This window comes from Hoplias malabaricus, chromosome 15 (assembly GCF_029633855.1).
Source record: "Hoplias malabaricus isolate fHopMal1 chromosome 15, fHopMal1.hap1, whole genome shotgun sequence".
Classification (NCBI taxonomy): Eukaryota; Metazoa; Chordata; class Actinopteri; order Characiformes; family Erythrinidae; genus Hoplias; species Hoplias malabaricus.
Window position 1 is genome coordinate 34,874,511 of NC_089814.1, and position 25,701 is coordinate 34,900,211.

Consider the following 25,701-nt stretch of genomic DNA (forward strand, 5'->3'; position numbering starts at 1 on the left):
GACCGTACTTCAAAGCCCCCGTCCTGTGTCTGCAGCCCGGAGTTCGATACAGAAGCGTGAAGACAGAACCCAGAAAAAAACCAGGAAACAAGAAAAAATACATCATTTTCATGCACCAGTGTGTTCAAGTGTAATCTTGAAAACAGAGTTGTCTGAAGGTAAGAAACTTCCTCTTTCTGTTTGCTGAATAAAAACATTGGACCGATTTTTTATGTTTGGGTACGGTGTGATATTCTGAATGGTGATGATACGATAACAGTCGAACTCAGACTCAGTGTCTCTCTCCAAACAGACCCGTCAGATGGCTGATGACGGTATTGGTGTACCCTGGCCCCATAAACCTGGTGAGTCTCCTTACATTTCCAATAAATGTAACTAGAGCTGTTACTGCTGTAAAAATGCTGTAAAAAAGGAAATCCCGATTAATAATACCCTTCATTTCAGACGCTTGTTAATCGGGTTTAGACTTTCACACTGTGTAAACACTTCATGCATATATTGACCATTAGAAATGCTCCTAAATTACTTGAAATAAATCCTTCTTACATCGATTCTACTGAATGTTAAGAAGGATTTTTTCCATTTCTCTGGTAAAGGTAGTAGAATTTGGCATTAAACAGACTGGTCTAAATGCGCATTTGGAATTGCTCGGATTAAAAACAGAAACCAATTCTATTTCTAGCTACAATTTCTTGGAGAACCTGAAAGTGAGGTTGTCTCTATAGAAGGCAAGAATATCAACCCATTGAAGCTAATTTTCTTGTGGCCGGACTCTTCGTTAGATATATAATACCCATTTACAAACATAACAGAATGTCAGAATGGAGAAAATATAATAGTAAAGTCTTTCAATAAAAACACAGCAATATTTCATTTTGACTTTACTAATCTGGTAGTGACCTCCTCAGGACAAAATATATATTGACACAAGCATACAAGGTTTTTGGTCAATGTTAATAATAATAAATAACAATATTGAAGTATTTATTGAATAAATAAATTGTATGGAATTAGAAATGGCTTACATTTTTTGTGAAATCTAATCAGTTTGTGATTTCTAACAATGAAACTTTCATTTGAACACACTACCCACAACTTTCTCTATATACGAACATTAACCTAAGTCAAATACAGTGCCCTGAAAATGTAGAGAAAGTTCATAAATGTCTTGTGCCGAGCTGCGTACATAAATACCCTGAAAAGGACACCGCAGGTGTCTGGGAAGACATGGACAATGTTTTTTTTCCACTTGGCTGACTGAACTGTTCACGTGCAGCAGTGTCCAAAACATTGTTCTACGCTCTGTGTATTCTGTGATTTTGATGGTGAGAAATTGCCTTGAACTGTGAGACAAGCCAAATTTTCTGCCGCTCGCTCAAACCTCATTTGGGCAATTAATCAGTCATCACTTCTCCCCTCAATCATCAGCTGAAATCTGAAATTTTGTCAACTACGAGCAAATCTGGCTTAAAACAGGCCAGAATCACACAGCGTATCCTTGGCTTTAGGGACATATCAGGAGTGGAAAATACATGTAATGACTGAATATAATAACATATATGAATGATATATACACAAATATGACCTTTAAGTAAATAACAATATTCCTTTTTTCACTGTAGATTTAAGCAGTCCACCTGAGTTTGCTGGACTTCCAGTGACATGGGAGACTAAAGATGGAGTTAATGTGAACGTTACTGCCCAGAATGTTCTGAACAGCAATCTCACCACGGTCTTCCTCCCTGTGGTTTACATCATCATCTTCATAGTGGGTTTACCCACCAACGCCATGGCCATCTGGGTCTTCCTCTTCAGGACGAAGAAGAAGCATCCAGCGTCCATCCTGATGATCAACCTCGCCCTGGCTGACCTGCTCTTCATCATCTGGCTCCCCCTAAAGATCTCCTACCACTTCAATGGGAACAACTGGATCTTTGGAGAGGCGCTGTGTAAAGTCCTAGTGGGATTTTTCTATGGGAATATGTACTGCTCCACAATCTTCATCACGTTGATCAGTGTGCAGCGATACTGGACAGTAGCTCACCCACTTTCACGAAAACAAAAACTCAGAACAACGGTGTGTGTATGTGTTTGTGTGTGGATTGTGGTCTGGCTCATCACAACTCCACTCTACATGTATGAACAAGCTGTTAAAGTCCTGAATATGAATATAACCACTTGCCATGATGTGACACGCCCGAGCCAATCAAGTATTCCTTCTAAATATTTCCTGACTATGGGCACAGTGGGATATATAATTCCCTGTGTGGTGTGTACAGTAGCGTATGTGTTCACGTTTCGCTCCCTCAGGAAATCTGTATCAGAATCTGGCAGCAGTAAGAAGAAAAAGAAGGCTATAGTCTTCATGATCACGGTGCTGGTGATGTTCCTGGTGTGTTTCACTCCCAGTAACATCATGCTGATGATCCACTACTCTCTGCTGAATGCAGAGATTCAGAATGATGTATATGGGTTCTACATTGTGGCGCTGTGTCTGTCCAGTCTCAACAGCTGCCTGGATCCATTTGTGTATTATTTTATCTCTGAGGAGTTCAGGGAAAATGTGAAAAATACACTGATATGTCGAAGTGAACGCACAGCCAAGAGGATGGAGGTGTCCTTCAAACCTGTGAAGTCCACCACAGAATCCCCATTACCTTCAACACAAACATCTTCAGCGGATTAATAGATTGTCAGCTGAAGACCTTACATCAGCATAAGAACCGATGGAGAGTTCAATTTGATCAGAGAATGAAAATGTGTAAATAATGTGATGAGCTTAGAGTGAGTCCTTAGAGTATTTCAGTGATTCCTAGAGCACACATTTGCAGTTTCTTATCACTGTTGCCAGTGTCTAATCTCTCCTTATTGGTGTCCAAATAAGGGAAGGAATGATAGCTCTTGGTAGTCAGTGTCATGTTGTGCTTAATACATAGTTAAAAATGTTTTACCAGCGCTCACTGACATGATTGTGCTCTTTGATTAGTGTTTTTCTTTGCTCCATCATGTGGTAGCCATATGGATGTGTCTGCTGTTGTGTGTCAGTGTATGTTGTGAATTCTTGGACTACTGATGAGGCAAACTCAAGTAAAGCCGCTAGGAACGGAAGGTTTAACTGATCAGAGGCCACCTTTTCCATTGAAGTTTATAGGGGTTTAACTGTTAACAGTTTACTGTAAAATGTGTCTCATCACCTGTGACTACTTTGGTACACTTATATTTAAAATGCACTAAGGGACTAAATGTAAACAGGGTTTTTTTTTTTTATACAGGATGGGTTTTAGATGAAAAAGTGAGGTGGGGCCCCTTGATCAAGGGGGGGGGGCTCGTCTATCACTGGGGCTGAAGTGGCCAAGGTGGTAGGGAAACTCCTTGGCGGTAGGGCCCCGGGGGTGGTTGAGGTTCACCCCGGGTTCCTCAAGGCTCTGGATGTTGTGGGGCTGTCCTGGTTGACACGTCTTTGCAACATCGCGTGGACATCGGGGGCAGTGCCTCTGGACTGGCAGACTGGGGTGGTGGTTCCCCTTTTTAAAAAGGGGGATCGGAGGGTGTGTTCCAACTATAGGGGGATCACACTCCTCAGCCTCCCCAGTAAGGTCTACTGCGGGGGTACTGGAGAAGAGAGTCCGACTGATAGTTGAACCTCGGATCCAGGAGGAACAATGCGGATTCCGCCCTGGTCGTGGAACACAGGACCAACTCTTTACCCTCGCTAGGATCCTGGAGGGTGCATGGGAGTTTGCTCAACCAGTCTACATGTGTTTTGTGGATCTGGAGAAGGCATTCGACCGTGTCCCTCGGGGTATTCTGTGGGGGGTGCTCAGGGAGTATGGGGTACTGGGCTCTTTGTTATGAGCTATCCAGTCCCTGTACAAACAGAGCAGGGGTTCGTATAGCTGGCAGTAAGTCCGACTGGTTTCCAGTCGGAGTTGGACTCCGTCAGGGCTGCCCGTTGTCACCGGTTCTGTTCACAATTTTTATGGACAGAATTTCTCAGCGTAGCCAAGTGGCGGAGGGTGTCCGGTTTGGTGGTCTCAGGATTCCATGTCTGCTTTTTGCAGATGATGTGGTCTTGTTGGCTTCATCGAGCCAGGACCTCCAGCTCTTGCTGGACCAGTTTGCAGCCGAGTGTGAAGCGGTAGGGATGAGGATCAGCACCTCCAAGTCCGAGTCCATGGTACTCAGTCGGAAAAGGGTGGAGTGCTCTCTCCAGGTTGGAAGTGAGATCCTGCCTCAAGTGGAGGAGTTTAAATACCTCGGGGTCTTGTTCACGAGTGAGGCAAACATGGAGCGTGAGATTGACAGGCGGATCGGTGCAGCGTTAGCAGTAATGCGGGCTCTGTACCGGTCCGTTGTGGTGAAGAGAGAGCTGAGCAGAAAAGCAAGGTCCCAACCCTCACCTATGGTCACGAGCTTTGGGTAGTGACCGAAAGAACGAGATCGCGGATACAAGTGGCTGAAATTAGTTTTCTCCGCAGAATGTCTGGACTCTCCCTCAGAGACAGGGTTAGGAGCTCGGACATCCGGGAGAGACTCGGAGTGGAGCCGCTGCTCCTCCACGTCGAGAGGAGCCAGTTGAGGTGATTCGGGCATCTGGTTCGGATGCCTCCTGGACGCCTTCCTGGAGAGGTGTTCCAGGCATGTCCAACAGGGAGGAGGCCCTGGGGCAGACCAAGAACACGCTGGAGAGACTACATGTCTCGACTGGCCTGGGAACGCCTCGGTATACCCCCGGAGGAGCTGGAATCGGTGGCTGCGGAGAGGGAGGTCTGGGTTTCTTTGCTCCGACTGCTTCCCCCGCGGCCCGGACCCGGATAAGCGGTGGATAATGGATGGATGGATGGATGGATGATGCTGGCTGTTTGGTAATTGACCATGGCTCTGAACTGAAAGATGTAATAGAAAAAAAATGTAATAATAATAATTAAAACATTAATAATCACTATTTTTTATGGCATTTTACATACATATATTCTTTATGGACTAAATTTAATATTATAATGTGAAAAGGTAAACCGTGTAGCCTCAGTCGTAATTGTCACAATATCATAATTAAAATAAGGGAAAAAAAGTAAAAAAAAAAATACTGTAATGTAATTATAAATAAAAAGTTTAATAATTAAAGTAGTGCTATGAAAGAAAATGCATGATAAAATAAATTCTTTTATAATTGCTATAATGAAATAAAACAAATATAAATGACATAGAAACATGAAAAATAAAAGCATTATTATTTAACTTACAGGGCATGCTGTGCATTTACAAAATAATCACAACCTTGATCTGACTTTTTATCTTTTATCAGAGCCTCATTTTATGATAAAAACATACAGCTATGTTTATTTTGTTTATGTAACAATAACTGAACAATAATTTTTATTCAAATTTCAGCTGTAATATGGGCATAATGTAATTTATCAAAAATGTTGCTCTACTTAAACATTCAAAGTAAATGTTATTTACAATTTCAGTTACAATAAACAACAAAGCATAGTGTATACTTGAACTCTAAACAGTAAGGAACATTTTGAGAAAGGAACAAATCTTCAGTAGGAACCAAAGTGAGTGGAATGGTTCTGAGGGAATGTGAAGGCGGCTTTCTGATTGGTAGTTGCCGCCGGGTGTCACTGCTAATTTGTCGAATTCCATCACATCGCTGAATTCACCCAGTTCACTTCGCTCAACGTAGCCCACTATTGACAGCCATTTTAACATTAAATTATGCAACTAGATTTACATTACACATATCTGCAATTCATTTATAACTAGACAGAATTCTAAATTTCCAAAGATATCTCTAATTATATTTTGAATAGGCAAAATAACAATTTTAGATTTCTTTAATTACATTTTGACTAGTGTAAATGACTTCAAATGCGTTCAATGAAAGCTCCAATTCAAGATATCTGAAATTAATTGCTGACTATCTTATATTTTCATTTCAGATATCTACAATTAAATTATGACTAGTCAACGAGTAAATTAGAGATATCTTGCCTTTTGTTCTGCTTAGTCATAATTCCAATTAAAGATCTTAAGATATTAAATTCCCTCTATATTAAGGATATCTTAAGTATATTTTAAGATATCTGAAACTAAATTGTACATATCTGAAATTAAATCCTAGATATCTTGTATGAAAGTAATGACTAGTCTAAACTAAGTTAGAGATATCCAAAATTACATTTTTGACTAGTCAGAATTCTTTTTAAGATATATTCAAATAAATTACAGATATCTTGAACTAATTCACCTTTAGTACTTCTGATATCTTAAATGATAATTCTGAATAGTCAGAATGTGATTGTAGATATCATAAATATTTTTTCTGACTAGTCAAAATTTACTTTCATAGCACATTTTCGCGCCATGTAAAAGTTACCAAGTCTGCATATTATAGGGGATTTTTAAGGGGGTTTTATGTTTTCCGTATAGTCACTTACACACATTGGTAGTCATGGGTTGCTTTTTGAGCTTGTTTCTAAAGTGTAGTTTCCTTTTTTGGGCTTGCTTCCTCTATAGAGTTAATGTTCAAGAAAATAAGCCAAATGTGTAATATCTCCACGGTATGGAAGTCATGTTCATACACATCTATTGGCGAATGCAATTCCTGCACCATGGAACAGATGGAACAGAAAATCCAAATAAGAAGCCAACTTCAGTTTTGTAGATTTTTTCTGTATTTCCCCCGGTCCCTGACATGTAAATAAACCTAGGAACATTTCTCATTGATGGAGCATCGGCTGGTGTTATTGCAATTAGTTTTGATGTATGTGGGGAAGGGTAGGAGGGAAAACACAACCTGCAACTAATATTGGTAAGAGACATGACAGAAAAAATAAGCCCAAAATCGGATAAAATTAACACACCTGGCAACTGTGGCAGCACATGGGCAACTAATGCACACAATGAATAGAATTCAGATATCTGAAGAAGTCTTTTTGACTAGTCAAATCTGAATTTAAGACATATTTAATAATGATTCAAATAATTTATGACTCATCAGATGATGAATACGCTGATGTCATTGGAGATATCTTAAAAGACATTTTGACTAGTCAAAATATAATTTTAGATTTCGTAAATCACTGTTCTTACTAGTCAGACTGTAAATGCAGTCAAAATATAATTGTTACTAGTCAAAACTCTGTTGTAGATATCCAGTGTTTAATTAAAGATAGTCAGACAAAAACAATTTAACGTTACCTTGTCATACGCCCACTGTTGCTGGCTCTCATTGAAAATGAATGAATTCTGGTCGCCATGTCGCTTTGGGTGTGCACACACAGTTAGATCCTCAGGAAGGGTTTTGTCAGTATATTTACAATTAAAAGAATGGGATTGTAGAGAATGGAATCAATTTTATTTTAATTTATAGTTACACTTTTGGGGCCTTTCTAGGTACCCAAGGGTGCTTTACAATAAGCATCATTCAGAACTGTAGGAAAAATGGGACGTCTCTCAAAATTGATGAGAAATGGAAAACCTTTAGTACAGCAAGCAGTTGCAAGATACAAAGATGTACCGTGGATTCAGCGGAGCTGGACTGAATATTGAGTAGTAGCAAAACACAGCATATATACTTTGAAAATATCGCCTTCCCCTAAGCTCCCCCTGAAGGATGTGATGTCAGTTGTGTCTGAATACAGTCTATGTGTATACTATTTAAGTTCTAACTGGAAATTGCGTTCTGTCATCTTCATGTTTAGACTAGTTCCCTTTGTCTGTGGTGGTTGTTGATTACTCAGTAATACATTTCCTTTGATATTGATTATGTCTTCTGGTCCCACAGTGAGAGCTGTTGTGGCTCTTCCTGCTTTGCCTGTTCATATGCTAAATATGTCAAATGGTCAACCTATCTCTAGGAAGACACATTGCTTTGGAACATTTATTATGATATTAATACTGTTGATTGCAGCAAGGTAAGCCAGTCACATTTGGGTCCATGCTGTAATTTCTTACAGAACACTATTCCATTCAACACTTAATACACACATACTGGCGTGAAGAGGCAGCCAGATGCGAACAGCATACTCTCGACCAGGAATGACTGTCCACCTGGAATACTGCATTGGGCACTAGTGTTTCACCCAGGACAGAGCGCCAGTCCACTCACTCCAGGATGGTTATTAGGGAAGGCGATTCACCTAACCTCCATGTTTTTTGACTGTTTGAGGAAACCAGAGACCCCAGAGGAAACCCATGCAGATAAGGGAAGAACATGGAAACTCCACCCAGATAGGACTTGAACCCAAGATCCCAGTGCTGGGAGGCGAACATGCCAACCGTGCTGCCCAATTAATTAATTTATATGCATTATAAATAACATCAGATATTTCATTAAAAACATGTACAGTCATCCTAATTAAGCAAATGGTTCGCTAGTTATTACAACATACTACCGAATGATAGACCAGCAGATTTCGTATGGTTGGATTATCAAGATAACAATTCACAATAAGCAGTGCAGTGTCATTTTATTTAAATACTCCACCTTTATTGCCACCGGACATCAGATGAACGTAATGTAGAAGGCCTGCACAGAACTAGCTGAACATGTGCGATAAACTACTAGGCTAATACGCAAGATAAAGTATTAGCCTACATGATGGTGGTGCTAATAACTGGTTTTTGAAACAAAGTATCCAATGAGTAAAATACAGAATCTGTTACACATCCATACTGACACAGTGATGTAAGTTCCCTCAACACATGAACATTTGGATTGAATGAACTCCATACTAAGTAGCTTAACAAGAGTTGCTCATAAAAGAAAAGAAATATCTTAAAATGGTGTGAAAGTGACCATGGAATTTGCTTTTTAAGGTAACAGTCGTTTTAGTCTAATTCAGATTCAGATTCAATTTATTTGTCACATACAATGTTATACAAGTACAACATTGCAGCAAAATTAATTCTAATTAAGCGAATCTAATTCTGACAGTTGTGCATTTAAAATGTTACCATCAAATAATGTTATCACCTAAACTTGCTAGGTAACTGATCACATACAGCAACTCAAAGTCTCAGTGTTTCTCTCCAAACAGATCCGTGACATGGCTGATGACAGTATCGGTGTACCCTGGCCCAATAAAACTGGTGAGTTTCATTACATTACTAGGATTTTGCATTAAACAGACTGGTCTAAATTCACATTTGGAATTGCTTGGATTGAAAGCAGAAACTGTAACCAATTTCTTGGAGAAACTGTATGTGAGGTTCTCTATGGTGTCCAAATAGGTTCTACATTTCTGAGAACAAAAAAACAGGTTTGTAATCCAAATATTTCTGTATATAATCATCTATTTTGAGTGTAATATTCTTGAAGAATACGTCTTTGTTTTAATTCCGCCTTTTCTCGGTTGCGTTTCTCTCAGTTTCACTTTCTCCCCCAGAAGTTTCTTGCTTTTGAATTTTATCAGGTGTCGGGATCTAGACAGTCATTGGCTGCTTAAGTTAAGCCCCGCTTACTTAAACATACAAGGTTTTTGGTCAAACTAAATAACAATAAATAAAAATTTTGAAGTAATTTATTGACAAAATTTTTTGAAATTAAACATAAGTTGTATTTACAAATGTCTTTTTTGTGCAATTTAACTAGTTTGTGCTTTCTAACAATAAAATGTTTTGAACATTTGTACTCTCTACCCATTTAAATAATATTGGCCACTGGGGAAATATGTCATTAAAAGTATTCTGTAACACAAACTTAACAAAAGGCTATTAAGATAGGCATACCAAGCTGGGCACTAACTTCCCATTAAAAAATTAAGAGAAGTGACATGGACCTGCAGGTGTCTGGGAAGACATGGACAATATGTTTATTTCCACTTTGCAGAGAGAATTGGATGTGGGCTATGACTGAACTGTCCACGTCTGTAGCAGTGTCCAAAGCATTTTCAGCTCGCTCTGTGTATTCTGTGACCGTGATGTTGAAAAATCGGCTCAAACTGCTGCTCACTTAAAGCTCATTTGAGAAATTAATCAGGCTTCTCTTCTCCCCTCAAACATCAGCTGATGGAGATATCATGTGGGCTGATCCTGAAATTCTGTTGGATATGACCAAATCTGGCTTACAACAGGCCAAAATTACACAGCGTATTTCTGGCTTCAGGAATATACCAGGGGTGAAAGCACAAGGAATTAAGGAATATAATAACATAGCAGTATGATATATACATGAATATGACCTTTAAGTAAATCACTATTCTTTATTTTCACTGCAGACTTTAATGGTCGGATTATGATGGCTGGATTTCCAGGAATACAGAAGAATAAAGATGTTGTTGATGTGAGTTTTACTGCCCAGAATGTTCTGAACAGCAATCTCACCACTACTCTGTGCTGAATGCAAGAATTCAGAACGATGTATATGGGTTCTACATTGTGGTGCTGTGTCTGTCCAGTCTCAACAGCTGCCTGGATCCATTTGTGTATTATTTTATCTCGGAGGAGTTCAGGGAAAATGTGAAAAATACACTGATATGTCGAAGTGAACGCACAGCCAAGAGGATGGAGGTGTCCTTCAAACCTGTGAAGTCCACCACAGAATCCCCATTACCTTCAACACAAACATCTTCAGCGGATTAATAGATTGTCAGCTGAAGACCTTACATCAGCATAAGAACCGATGAAGAGTTGAATTTGATCAGAGAATGAAAATGTGTAAATAATGTGATGAGCTGAATGCGTTCTTAGAATATTTCAGTGGTTCCTAGAGCACACATTTGCAGTTTCTTATCACTGTTGCCAGTTTCTAAACTCTCCTTATTGGTGTCCAAATAAGGGAAGGAATGATAGCACTTGGTAGTCAGTGCCATGTTGTGCTTAATACATAGTTAAAAATGTTTTACCAGCGCTCACTACTATCTATTGTTACACTTATATAGCGCCTTTCTAAATACCCAAGAATGCTTTACAATCCACACTGCTCAGAACGCTCAGAACACTCAATCCACACACATTGGCGAGAAGCGGCAGCCAAACGTACACAGCGTACTCTCGACCAGGAACGACCGTCCACCTGGAGGACTGCATCAGGCACTAGGATTTCACCCAGGACAGAGCGCCAATCCATATCTGGGCTCACACTCATTCACTCACACAAACAGACATTCATTCACATTCACACTCATTCACTCACACACCAGGACAGTTATTACAGAAGCCAATTCACCTACCCTCCATGTTTTTGGACTGTGGGAGGAAACCGGAGCCCCCGGAGGAAACCCACGCAGACACAGGGAGAACATGGAAATTCCACCCAGATGGGACTTGAACCCAACATGGAGGCAAACGTGCTAACCACTAAGCCACCATGCCACCCACTGACATGATTGTACTCTTTACTTTGTTTTAACTTTGGTCCATCATCTGATAGCCATATGGATGTGTCTGCTGTTGTGTGAAAGTGAGATGAGCTTAGGTAATTTCACCCCAGAAGTTGCATAGGGTAAGAAATCTTTGTATAGTGGCTACTATGGGTGTGAGCGATATGGCCCTAAATAAATATCATGATATTTCTGGGTAATTCTGTCATAATGGTATTCTTGGGGATAGGATAAAAGACTGAAAAAATGTTATATAAATTTCAAGCACATACTATTGCAACAAAATAAAACAAATGTTAAGGTTCAAACATTCTGTAGATATAAAAACATATATGTAAATATTTGTTAAGTTGGGAACAACTGTAAATGACCAAGATGCTGATTTTGTAAAAAAAAAAATATATATAATGTAAAAAATAAATCTATCCTAAAAGTATTTTGGGAATAAAAGTATTAGCTATCTTTGGTATTGGTAACAACTAATGACTGGGGTGAAAATTTGCAAAAATAAATCAAATAATTTAGGATGCTTCTGTTGTAGTCTTCTCATCAAGTGTAAGGACATGATAATGAGCTTTTGCATATTGCTATTGTCATAATTTCTCCTGACTCTATGAGAAGAGGCTGGAGGGAACCCCAATATTTCTGTGTGTATTCCAGTACAACTTACATTATAGAAATGTGTTTTTAAAATAAATATATCATGGATAAATGACAAATTGAATACATAGTGAAACTGAATACAGAATAAAAGACAGGCTGAATGGAAAGTTAATGCCCACAAGGTTCAGTGCTAGGACACAAGGACATGTTTTTCACATGTGGAATTTTCCAAATGTGGATTTGAAACGTTGAAGGCCGCAGAAATAGTTTTCTGGCCATTGTGTTTTCTCCCTGTAAATTACAGAGCGGTTTCCTGTTAGACTTAATTTGAAACAGTGAACTCCAGGAAAATGACTTTTTCCCCCACAAGCAGAGCAGATTAATTGCACTTGGCATTGTAGTGTAATGGTATAATATATGTAGTTTCAGTTGCTAAGTTAATGCTACAATAAAGCATAATTTAATCCAGATGTCTTCATTCGGTTCTGGAGCAGGAGCCTTAGAAGAGCTCTGGAGCAGCAGATTGCTTCTTGAAGATATATTAAAGTATAGTTAAACCAAAAATTATATCTGCATTGTTTCAAAACACCACTACACAACATCACACACGGAACCTAAACGAATCTGCTATATCCATTGCAACAGGTATAGCATTATAAAATGTCTGTTTGTTGTTTTACTAAACCATAGCTGTATATGTAATGTTGCTATGTTTGTGTGTTGTTTCCAAAAGTGTTTGCTTTATGTACTATGACACTTGTGACTTTATATTGTTTATATATATAGAAATACTGAATTCAGTAAATGTCAGTTTTACAGGTTTATGTTGGTGGGATGTTGTTAAATACTTTGTTCATTGTTCACTGCTTTTTTGCATAATTGTTATAAAATACAGATAAGAAAATCAGAGGGGGCAGGTTATATATCTGATTACTGGAACTTTGCTGTTTACATGACTATATTACTTCAGGATTTTACGATGCTGGTGTTCATTAATTGACCATGACTCTGAGAGATGTGAGTTTTTATAGTCAGCTATTTACATCATTGGCTTTCACCACAACATTCATATTCCCATAATAGGCATAAAACAATGATTACTCCCACTGGGATATTTTTACATAAGCCAGTCAGTTTCTCTGTCAATATTTTTTTCATATTCTCTCTCTCTCTCTCTCTCTCTCTCTCTCTCCTCCCTTAAGTGGTATTGGCATTGACATGCTTATATAATTAAATGGTAGTAAACAACGTGACTGAGGGTCGTCTGGTTTATAACCAATTTAACCCTAGGCAATGTTTATTTATAGAGCACCTTTCATACACAAGGGTAATTCGAAGAACTTAAACTAATTAAATTGTTACAGAAACACTGAGTAAACAAGGTTATATGAACTTAGAAACTATTGTGTATTCTTTCCAAAAAGGTTCATACTCGACTCTTCAAGTTTTTGAGTCGATTCCGACTCTCGACTGATTCTGATGGAGTCGACTCACCGACTTAACTTGATTTTAACACAGCCCGTAAATATTCGACTCCAAAAAATTCGACAGTGTTTATTTTCTCACTTGTCCACCGAAACCAGAGAGAGAGAGAGAGAGAGAGAGAGAGAGAGGTGGGCGGAAGTGGGGGTATCTCCTCTGACGTATTCGTGCACCTGTTTTAAGGTGTGTCTTACATTCACAGCAGTGCTCAGACAATAGTGCTTTTTGCAGGGAACGCGTACACAAGGAGAAATAAACAGTGTACCATACTATATTTTTAGCAGAGGTAGTACTTTACCTGTAACTTACCTGTCCTGGAGATGGCGGGAGCTGCGGCGCGCGGTCTGTTGACTCTTTTGTGTTCCGTTGCTGTGGCTGGAGCTCAGCCAGGAGGAAACAATACAAGTGAGTTTCGACCCTTACTTTGCCCGTTTCCTCCATTTGTTTAAGCTGTAATTCTTTTGTTTTTTAAGGTTACCACTCTCGCAATTAAACTGATGCCAAAGGTTTGTTAATTTCTACTGTCTCAGAAAAAAAAACATCTTTTTAATTTATTCTTGTTCGGTTAAAGGAAAAAAACAGGTGTGAAATTGTTTTTAGCGCCTAAAATAGCTTGATTTTCTAATCTGAAATATCTTAAATCTAATATAAATCTTTAATCAAAATGTCTTAACTTGTTAAAAAGTTTTTTAAAACAGCTTCAACTAGCTGAAAATTTAGCAACTAATTTACTTATAAATGTGGTGGATTAGCATCGATGCTAACTGATTTATTTGTGAATTTAATATTTTAATTAGGGTGGCCATATTTTGGTGTCCAAAAGGACAATTAATGTTCATTTCCATTCAACTTAAACAATAATAACAAACTATCAAAATAGTTTATCTTGTCATTCACAGCCTCGTTTATATTGAGTAACACCTGGTGTTATGGGTTTACTAATCCATATATTTTGCCGGTTTTCGTGTAAAGTTTAAAAAATAATAATAATAAAGCTGTGCAGATTAAATGTACTCGTCAGAAAGTCAGTAACGGTCCGTGTATTTGTGTCGTTATTGGGACAGACGAGATCGCTTTCTCTTTGTTAAATATACAATAAAAAAAACAAATGGCTGGGTCACAGACACGACTCCAGACATAAAGGAGAAACTATGATAAATATTTCCTCAACAACGTTCAACACATTTCTCCAGTAACACACTGAGCTGCTTCCCGCGGTGGACGGTGGAACTACAGCGGCGAAGCGGCGCGACTGAGCTCTCAACTCTCAACCAAAAACTGTTACATTTGTGACGTGTGAAATATTAGATTTTACATAAATGTAAATAGAATAAGTGAAATGAATATTAAGGCACTAAAGTTTCATATATATTTTAAAGGGGATCACATACAAATTCTAAACAGTGTTTCTAACTGGTGCAGAAAGTTTTTATACTTATTATTATTATTATTTTGTTTATTATCTGAAGTAGGCTTGTAGTGATTAGGACACACAAGACCTACCAATGACATACAAAAACCAATAAAAATAGTTCATAATAACAAAAATGGTAAACATGTTTATACATATACCATGTAAATTAGCTCCACATTGTGATATGTGCTGAAGTCTTATTTACGGATGTAGTGAAAATTATTGCCGCTACAAAGGTCAAACCAATAAAACCAAACTAGGCCTAAAAATATTTAACTGAAACAAGAGAGCAGGCTTTTCTTTGCCTGACTGCACATGTGGATTTCTCGGTAATAGCAAAGGTTACATTCCTAAAGAATGACTTATCCTTACAATTGTTATTTTAGGCAGACAAGCACCTTTTACCTTTGAATGTGAGTTATTGTAACAGCACTTTATTAAGGGAAGCGATTGTTTAAAAATGTATTTGTAACAACAACATAAAGCCTAGTGCTGGGTATTATTTAGAAAAATTAAATATCTAATTTCCCCCATAGATTTGACTTCAGGTGAATATTCATTGTTTTTCTTTCCTTTGGGGAAAAAAACCTGAACCAGTGTTCTGAACATTCACAGAACTGAACTCAGATTTACAGACAGGTCACAAACTTCCTTTCCTAAATTACAGCTACCCAATTGAATTGTTACATCTCTTCAGTTGAAAGTGAATTGTAGAAATGTTGTAAAAATGGGTCAAATACATTTCGTGTTGTTAAAGAACGACTGAATTATTTAACTTGTGTTCATTTTCTAAAATAATAATAATAATAATACAATACACCAGTAAAGGCATAGTTAGCATCCAGTGTTTAATCGTGTTTCTATTCAGGGAGATTAAAACATTATCAGGCAGTCAGAACATACTTTCCACGGTTATAACGGCCTGACCTTTTCTGCTGTAAAGTCGACTGATAACATGAATTATTATAAGGTTCTCTGTACTGTTCAATCTTTTTATATTTTCATATCTAGGTTTGTGAATGGATTTGCTTTTATTTATCTGTAGGATGGAGTGTAAGTGCGACTGTTCTACACTGTTGTGCCATCTCTAAACATTATAGTATTATTAGTGAATTACTGGAAGATCCTATGCAAGTAAAGATTTAATAATTGTAATTATTTACTGTTCATTTCAGAATTAGAAGGACGAGGTTTTGCCGGTCTTTTAGATGCAGACACAGTCTACATTGATGATGTTGCAGCCAACACCTTAAAGAGCAGCATAACCACCGTCTTCCTGCCTCTCCTCTACATCCTGGTGTTTGTTATTGGATTGCCGACCAATGCCATGGCGATATATGTGCTGCTCTTCAGGTCGAAGAAGATTCACCCAGCTACGATTTTCATGGGCAACATGGCTCTAGCGGACCTGCTGTTTGTCATCTGGATCCCGCTGAAGATCGCCTACCACTTAAATGGCAACAACTGGACGTTTGGAGAGGGGTTATGCAAAGTTCTGGTTGGCTTCTTCTATGGGAACATGTACGGCTCCATCCTGTTTATTGCCTGTTTGAGCGTCCAAAGGTATTGGGTGATCGCTCATCCTCTCACCCAGCAGAGGACAGACACAAGAATGGCTATTTGCGTGTCCTTGGCTATTTGGGTTTTTATTTGGACCAGCAGTACACCACTGTACCTGTACCAACAGACGGCCAAACTGGCCAATCCCAACATCACTACCTGCCACGACGTCAACATCATCAAACGGGAGAACTTCGGGACTCAGAAGTCATTTCAGGATGTCAAGGAACCGTACTACTACTTCATGGTGATGGCAGTGTTGGGCTTCTTCGTGCCTTGTGTGGTCATCATAGTCGCGTACGTCCTGATGCTGAGAAAACTGGGGAGCTCCCCCATGGACGGAAGCAGCGCTGGAAAGAACCGTCACAAAGCTAAAGTCCTCATCATTACAGTTCTCGTAACGTTCTTGGTGTGTTTCATCCCCAGCAACTTCATGTTGGTCATACATTATGCTCTGCTTGGGCAAGGGGACACTAACAATGGGTACACATTCTACATCGTCTCTCTCTGCTTGGCCAGCCTCAACAGCTGTCTGGACCCGTTCATTTACTACTACGTGTCCGACGAGTTCAGGGAGCACGTGAAGAACACGCTCCTCTGCCGAAGCAGCCGAACGGTGGAGAGGATGAGGGTTTCCTTCAGTTCCATGAAATACTCCAAGAAGAGCAACATCTACACATCCAGCTCTGGCCACACAGACAGCAGCACATGTTAAATACACACCTGAAAATTAGGGACTCACTGTGAAACTCTGAGCTTCGACTGGAACATTCTCAGACTTTAATTAATTTCTGTCCTACCTTCAGGGAAAAAGAAAATCCAGTTTGGTGACTGAATGCATGCCTACACTTGAAATGTTAGTAGGCATAGTTGCTTTACCTCTAAAATATCAGGATCAGACACAGAGATTTTAAGCAGATATTTGATTATATATTTATTGTATGAAAGAGCAGAAAGTTCCAGCAGCACACTGGGTTACTGCTGTGAATTTCTGCATTATTTTCTATATTTTGTTTGTGTGTGTAATCCTGCATAAGTAATAGTCTCTAGGCAGCATGGGGGGCTGCAGGTAGTGCCACTGTCACAGCTTTCGCCACTTAGGGTTCAAACCCCACCTTGGGTCACTGTGAGGAATTTGGTGTGTTCTCTCTGAGTCTGCATGGGTTTACTCCCACAGTCTAAAAACACAAAATGGTAATTGGATTGGCCATGCAAAAGTGAGGGTGTGGTGCCTTGTAATGGACGAACACACTGTCCAGGGTGTATACCTGCCTTGCACCTTCCGGGCAACCCTTAACGGGATAAAGAGGTTACAGACATTGTGTTTCTGCCTAGTGCCCAATGAATCTGGGTGGACTCTGGACCCATTGGGACCCTGATCATTATGAAGCAGTTACAGAATGTGAATGAATGAATTTTGCCACATAAACAGAATAATGCACTGAAGGTTTCTGTTACAAGCTAACATTTAAAAAGTGCACTAATCCATGGCTGCCACTCTTGTTTTCTTTACATAAGTCACTGATCTTTTGTATCTTCTCTTACTTACAGACCTGAGTTGGGTTTTCTGAAAGTGCCTTGCAATTAAAGCAGCACTAGGTAGACTTTTTACCTTCAAATTACAGCTTCAAAATCATTGGGAAGTTCCACTGAGCTGTAATAGGGAGAACAGAGCCTCTGTCATTGCCTCTGCAGGCTCAGCACTGCAGAAACTGCATTATGTAATGTTTGAAGGAGGGTAGGAAACCACCATCTCAAATGGAGGTGCATGAACTTTCTGGGGTGATTAATTATTTTGATTTCTGATTTTCTGTTGAAAGGAGGATGTAGCTAAGGATTAGGACTAATCCCTGCCGGGGAAACCACCCCCATGTCTATTGCTTAAGATGATCTTAACACTATGAAGCAGTCAGAAATCTGAGCCAATTGATTGATTTGAGTTAGGATTGTTTTCTTGCTCCAGGGTAAACATCTTAGTACTTTTAAGTTTTATTATTATTTTTAAATATCTTTTTAGGAGCTGAGTTGGTTTATTTCCATTCTTTTTTAATCTCTTGCAGATAATCACCAACATTCCATGGCCTCTTTTACAAACACAGTCTGTTTGAGGTTACAAGAATAGAATTAATTAATTTATATAGGTTTTGAAAGATTGTACGTTGTATGCTAACAAATTGCAGCCCCTCCTTATATTGGAGCAATAAGGTGCACACAAATTCAGTAGCACGTGAAGTGAAATAGGATATAAATGAACCATGATCAATGCCTATTGTGGGCTAGAAGAGTATAAAGCCCCCCCAGCTTTGGACTGTGAGCATTGGATCTATGTTTTCTGGAGTGAAAAAGTTCCATCCAATACCTTTTGGATGAATTGGAGTGGTGTTTGTGACCCAGAACTAATCACCTCACGTTAGGGATGGTCAATAATTCAATATCATTATGTATCACAATTATAAAACGTTTCAATAATGATACTTTTTAAACCCATTTTTCAATATTTCAGTATCATACATTATTTATCGCATCATCAAAGTTAGTTTAAAGATATTGATATTGAAAAAGTGAAAAAAGGTTTATGTTTGATGATGCTGTGGTTTTGTTTATTTGATCTTGGCAGTTTTTTATTGTTTATATGAATTCTGAATATATATTGTATCGACTGATTAAGAGATATATTGTGAAATAAATTTTGACTCTATCGTCCAGCCCTTATCGTACATCAATGCCTGGTTTCACTTTACGTGTGTGCATCTACGTGTACGAAGACTTCAGATTCCCACTGCATTCTTAACATTTAGATGAGTGAGTGAACACAATCCCAGAAACCAAAGCCGATGTGAACATGAAGGGCAGCTACTGGAATCTCAGTGCATGTGGAATGTTTTATTCCCTGGTTAAAAATTAAGTCCTGACTTCACTTGATGTACAAGTGACTCGAGCTGTGACTCAAGAATAACAAATAAACTGTACCGTGTCTTTTAATAGCCCCTGATTATCTGATGACAGCGGACAACAACTTTGTGTCCTACATTCTGCAGTGAGTCATGAACTTTTAAGGAAGTCTAAGCTGGATTTTCACAGATATCGGCTTGTTTTATCAAGGCTTCTTCTGAAATACAAGGTCATTAGGAGTTTGGTTATGTTCTAATCATCGTGGTTAATCATCACATGAGCCTGAAGATACAAAACAGAAAAACTCCCTCTGTGTAGGAGAAAGATGACAACTAATAACCAAAACAGCATTAAAATAAACTGATAGAGATGATTTATAGATAAAATGAAGGTAAAATATAAGTTATGAATGCGTGTGAGAGGGAACAGGATGTGGTCAGTTCGGTGGGGATTCACAGTTAACACCTCGGTAAAGTCCATTTGGGATAAAACAAGTCCTTGCGGGACCATGCATGACGCTGTAGGTGAACAGAATGCACAAAGGCAGGGCTACACTAGGGCGTCTCGATACATGCGTGAGAAACAGAAGAAGCAAAGCCAGAAAACGGGTCAAATAAGCAGGTTTACGGAATACTTGGCAAAACAAGGGGAAAATCACCCTGCACTGGCCCCTTGAGAGAACCCAGCAATAAACGAGGGTGAGAGAGAAGAGCTGTAATGAAGGTAGTAAAACAGGCTTAAATAAAATTAAAGTAGTGGTAATATGTAAAACCTGCAGAGAAACAGGAACCTGAAAGTGGATGATTAACCAAAAGCCTGCGTGAAAATGTTTTTCAGTCTAGATTTAAAGACTGACACAGTGTCTGAGCACCAAACATTATCAGAAAGGCTACTTCAGAGGTGAAAAGCTTTGTGATAATAGGCTCTCCCTCCTGCGGGAAATGTACCAAGTTTCTGAACGAAACTGCACGTGTCGTGGTTAATTCTTTCCCTGGGTGTGAAACGTGCTGTCTGCCACTCACACATATCTGACAACCTATATGTTTCCTGAATTTTTTGTTTTTTTGTGTTTGTTTTTCATAAAAGCCATTGTTTGTGAAGCCACCCCACCATTCCTCTTATTTGCTTTAAAAAAACTATAGAATCCATTTAAAAAACGTCCAACTAATTAACTACGATGCTATATTTCTGTGAGAAGAAAAACTCTAGGCTACCTACTGTGTTTGTTTTCATTGCTATGGTTACGCCACAGCACATCACAGCTTTAATCATCAGTACACTTTTGGTTAGGTGTCTTTACTGTTCTCCAGAGTGTTCAGTGTTTGTAGTAAATGTACTAAAGACAGATTATGTATTCATTCTTTCCTTTCTCCTTCCTGGGAAGTCGTCCAGGCCTGTTTAACCGGACTGGTGAGCTGGCCTCCAACATGCTCTGAGAGACTGGGACTTCATTTTGAGGTTTTAAACACCACACTGCATTGTATTTCTTTATTCTGTATTATTTGCGTATTAGTGTCGTAGCGTCTAGAGTAGGTCCAGTGTCTGTACTGTCTGTACATCCCAGACAGCCATGAAAAAGATATGTCAAGGTAGTTCAATTAAATAGTTAAGATTATGATAAAGGTTTAAAAGAATGTGTTGTTTAAACATTTTATAGTTTACAATGTATTCTTTTTTTATTATTAAGCTCCAGCCATTACTTTACTGTTTAATCAGTTTCTCCATTCAAGTGCATACACAGTAACACACACACACAAATACACTGAATGATCACTGGATTAGGAACACCTACCTCGTTTCTACACTCACTGTCCATTCGCTCAGCTCCACTGACCACAGGAGCCGACTTTTATGGCTCTACAAATCATACCTGCTCTGTGGGGTTCCTGATCATTGAAGAACAGGGTGAAAGGGGGCTAACGCCGTATGTAGAGCAACAGATGGACCACAGTCCATCTAGATAAAATGGACAATGAGCGTAGAAACAAGATAGGCTTTGGGTAATCCAGTGATCGATATATTTCCATTATACAGACTTCTGTTTTAAATGAGCCATTAATTACACTAAATTCAAATGAAGGAAGCTGAAACAAAAAGAGCTGTCTGACTGAAGTTAAAGAAGAAGTAACCACTTTTACTACACTGTATTTGCTTTAATAAAGAGTAGATGCAACTGATGAAGCATGAACTAAAAATAAACTGATGAACTGAACCGTGTGAAGGATGAAATGACCCAGCTGCATGAAGGACGGGTGGTCTGATTTAACCATGGAATAATCACATTTAAACCTAAAGATGGGTTGATTTCACGGATTGTAATCTTAGGAAAGATTGCTTAAACTGATGTAATTCTACTGAAGGATTGGTTCAAGTTTTTTAAACCTCATTATTTACTATTATTTCTTTATCCTTCAGGTAAGAGAGCTGTAATAAATTATTAAGATTACATTACTTAAATATGTGTCTATTTTTAGGTTCTGTTGTATTAGTAGATTGCATCATGGAGAATGACAATGATACACGTAACACATTTTCACTTGGTTTCGATCAGTGTTTCTGTGACATTCAGGTCACATTCAAGTATGTAAACATGTGTGTGTGTGTGTGTGTGTGAGCGAGAGAGAGAGAGAGTTATCTCTTTACTAGATCTCTGTGTGCAGGTAAAGGCAGGTTGAGTCTGGATTGAACTGCCTGAGCAAGTATTCCTGTATGTAGTCCTGTGTGTGGGTGTGTGCTGAGTATTTCCCAGTTTTTCCCAATTCGGGAATCCATTCTCATGACTAAGGAAGCAGTAGCACCAAGTTGAAGTAGAAGCATTCCTAGCAGTTCCCCAAAAAATACATTGTTTTTAACATTAAGTTGAATCTGCTTTTATAAATTCATGGACACCTGCTCCTCTTGTAACTGCCATATTGGGGACCTACTCATTACCCAACCACAGAATTCAAAATAAAGCTGATGAAACCTCACACTTTCAGACAAGGTGAACTACGTTTTTAAACTTTAAGCCAAGCCATAAAATAATTTAGACGGACAATCGTGATAAAAAAAATGATCAGTTTCTCTCTCAGAGCACAGGGAGTAAGGGATCAGATTATGTATTTATTCATTCATTGTTTGTAACCGCTTATGAAATTCCCATAAACACTGGGCACATGGAGCCTGGAGGGGGCGCCAGTCTTTCGCAGGGTGACGGGATCAAATTATTTACCTGTAAACGGGGGAAAGAATGAGGCAAAAGAATACATGAGTAAAACAAAACTCAGATTACTGATTACCAGATTTAGATTACTGAATTTTGTAATCTCACTCAGATTTGGTCCCAAGGACAGGGAACACAATGGAGTCAAGCATGCTAAGAGTTTTCCATGACATCCTACAAGGAAACAGAGGCTATGACTATGGTCAACCAAGGGTATCAGTCTTTTTCTCCTCATTATGCAACTCTGTGGGATCCCTTACCCCCCTGGATACAAAATTGGCAGTGGGCTACTGTGCTTCTGAATGCTGTGAGACTCTCTCCAGTGCAGGGAAAGGACCACTGAGAGGCCAAACGGTTCTGAGCTTGGATGGTAACCGTTCTGGTGGCTTCTCCAAATGGACACAGTTCAGCACGGAACACTCACACACAAACATGAGCCTAGTTTTCTCAGCACGGTTTGCAGAGCCACAGAACCGTTCTGTGGGAGGGGTTTAATGATATAGGGATGTGCGGCAACAGTGTTTTCACAGTTGATTAAAAAGAACAACCTCTCTCCAGGTTTTTTAAATGTGTTTTATATGACGTATTAGTAGCTGTAACACACTTTATTGGACACAGTGGAACAGAGGCTAATCTTTCTTATTAGTTTACATTAGTGCTGTGCTCTGAAACCAGACAATCGGTCCCCAACATGGCACCAACAGCAAAAACCCTGGGTCCACTGTGGGGGCAGCTTAAAGCTCACTCATTCATTACATATTGAGCACATCAGCTGCTGAGTATCAGATGTGACTAAGACTGACACTGTGTAGTAAGAGATGAGTGTACGCTGTACTCAGGTCTGTTTGAGGGTTATTTTCTGATGCGGTTTCTATAGAAACTGCAAAGATTTGTCAGTATTTCTGGTAATGATAATATCTCCAACACAGACTCAAGTTACATTTTGGCTTTGTTCCATTTCTGTCTCTGAGATAATGACACGTCAAGTGGCTTCTCACGGTTTGGACTTCCGAAGTCTGTCTAGAAACAGGGACAAAGTTGTTTAGACACGTCAACAGAGTGAATATTTATCTAAACAGGAACTGCATAACATACTTATTAAGCCCATAACAATTTATCCACAAATCTATCTATGTGACTGTGTTTATTTTATAAGAGAACATTATAGTCTCAGAAAATGTAACCCACTGTGGCGGGTTTGATTCCAAGACCGACAGGAAAATTGAGGGCGGTGGGAATGAAGGAACATCACCGTTCTCCTTCCTCAGTCCATGTCTGAGGTGCCTGCACCCTGGGTGCTGGGGATGGATGACCAGATCTCTGGGTGTGTGGTCACTGCCATAGATGGGTTTAGTGTGGAATACACATTTCGATTCACTTTGTACAATGACAATTAATTGTACATTATTATTATTATTATTATTATTATAAAGAGGTACTGTACAGGTACTTTACTGTCACTAAAAGTACAAAGAGTGTAACTGTACCTTTAAAGACACACCTTTGATGTTCCCTAAAGTTACATTACATTCTCGATTCCAGAAGTAGAGGTGTAAATTTTAGAGAACTGTGTAAAATAAAAGAACGTAATATAAGTCCTGGAGGTGAAATGGGACGTATGAAATCAACACAGTTTGAAAATCTACAATTAGAATAGAATAAGGTACTGTATATTAAAGGTACGGTATATTAACTCTTCAGGGTACCACCATGATGACAGTTTTCAGAGAGTGTATACAGTACATGGAACATATCTTATTATTCATCTGATTATCAATAACAATATATAATACTAATACCAATAATAATAATGATAACTACTGTTACTTCTGCTGCTGCTACTACTACAAGTGTGTGTGTGTGTGTGGCCGCTGTCGTGGGCAGGGCAGTATCCACTGTCAGGAGGATTGTGTGACGGTGGATAAAAGCTCTGCCAAACCCGCCATACACCAAACCCAAATACTGCTTTGTTTACATGCACCTTTTCTTCACTAGTGCTCTGTTAAGGGCCCCTTATAAAGTCACATGTTTTCAGTTTGGCGGTGTCTAAACAACATTATTATTGTTATTTTTAATATTATTCTATACACTGGCAAACCAGAACTCCTCCTAAGCCCCAGGCTTCTAAAACTTGGAATAATCAAATGCACTCCAAGTTTAGTATTACAAATACAACACCCATTTCTCTCTCTCTCTCTCTCTCTCTCTCTCTCTCTCTCTCTCTCTCTCTCTCTCTCTCTCTCTCTTCTTTGAGCTGTAACGGCATGACCATGTTTAGATATAGCTCTGCTAAAGCTCATCAGACAATAAATTCTGAGTTGCAACAGACACTGTTGTGCTTTGAGTTTCATGTGGGTTTAGGCTCAGTCACAATGTGTGTGTGTGTGTGTGTGTGTGTTTGTGAGAGATAGAAATAAAGATAGAGAGAGAGAGACAGAGGACAGTGAGAGAGAGAGAGAGAGAGACAGAGGACAGAGAGAGAGAGAGAGTACATGAACTGGTCAGACCGGTTGGTGTTGAAATAACCAAACCCGCCGAATAACATCCCCACCCAACTCACCTCTCTTGTTCCACTGTCTGTTTTGTGTTAGTGTCTGAGTCTGTGTCTGTGTGTGTGTGTGTGTGTATGTATAACACAAGGATGACATCTAGTGTTGGAGGTTAATATTTTCTTTTTTCTTCAAATGTATTCTGTTATTTCTTCATTTGTTAAATAATTGATTTTAAGAACAAAAACGCATTTAGTGCAATGTGGAAATAAAACTACAGATGCTAACGCAAATGAAACACAAAAATTATGATCACATAAAACGATGTACACTGATAATAGCACCTTGTTATTTCATAGTAGTGATTATATTGTTCTATGAACAATATTCCTGTTGTCAGTTTTGTAGCTGATTTTCTTTAAGGAATTACGACTATATGAAAAACTGACATAAAGCGTTAACTGCTCAAGCCTTTGGTTAGACACCGGGGCATTATGGGAAATCTAGGGGAGCTGAATCTATGGTGAATTTGCATTGTGTATTTTGTAGTTCTGCAGCAATCCAGGATACTGTTAATAATTTACCACTATGATTTTAGTGGAGCAAAGCAACATTTTACTGGGGCAGTATACTGAGTCTCAGCTCTGTTGTGCCTTCTCACTGGCATTAGAGAACAGTTGACTGAAGGATTTAAGGCAGTCTAACTGGCAGACAAATTTCTGTATAACA

At 38.9% G+C, this 25,701-nt stretch overlaps 2 protein-coding genes across 4 annotated transcripts; both read left to right on the forward strand.

Moving 5' to 3' along the window:
* Nucleotides 1-13,028, forward strand: LOC136667926 (proteinase-activated receptor 2-like). Of its 3 annotated transcripts, XR_010795429.1 has the most exons (6): nt 1-158; nt 293-344; nt 1,623-4,865; nt 9,048-9,099; nt 10,227-10,291; nt 10,407-13,028. XR_010795429.1 is itself a non-coding variant. In XM_066645096.1 (3 exons), the coding sequence occupies exons 2-3, from the start codon at nt 302-304 to the stop codon at nt 2,684-2,686; spliced, it is 1,107 nt and encodes a 368-aa protein (XP_066501193.1). In that variant the 5' UTR covers nt 1-158; nt 293-301; the 3' UTR covers nt 2,687-5,059. The 3 variants fall into 3 exon arrangements, 1 of the variants encoding a protein (XP_066501193.1); XR_010795428.1 differs by having other exon boundaries at nt 10,227-13,028; XM_066645096.1 differs by lacking the exons at nt 9,048-9,099; nt 10,227-10,291; nt 10,407-13,028 and having other exon boundaries at nt 1,623-5,059.
* Nucleotides 13,029-13,635: 607 nt separating this feature from the next.
* On the forward strand, nt 13,636-20,284 carry f2rl1.2 (coagulation factor II (thrombin) receptor-like 1, tandem duplicate 2). Its single transcript, XM_066646662.1, has 2 exons — nt 13,636-13,820; nt 16,005-20,284. Exons 1-2 carry the CDS (start codon nt 13,736-13,738, stop codon nt 17,102-17,104), a joined length of 1,185 nt encoding a protein of 394 aa, XP_066502759.1. The 5' UTR covers nt 13,636-13,735; the 3' UTR covers nt 17,105-20,284.
* The last annotated feature ends 5,417 nt before the right edge of the window (nt 20,285-25,701 follow it).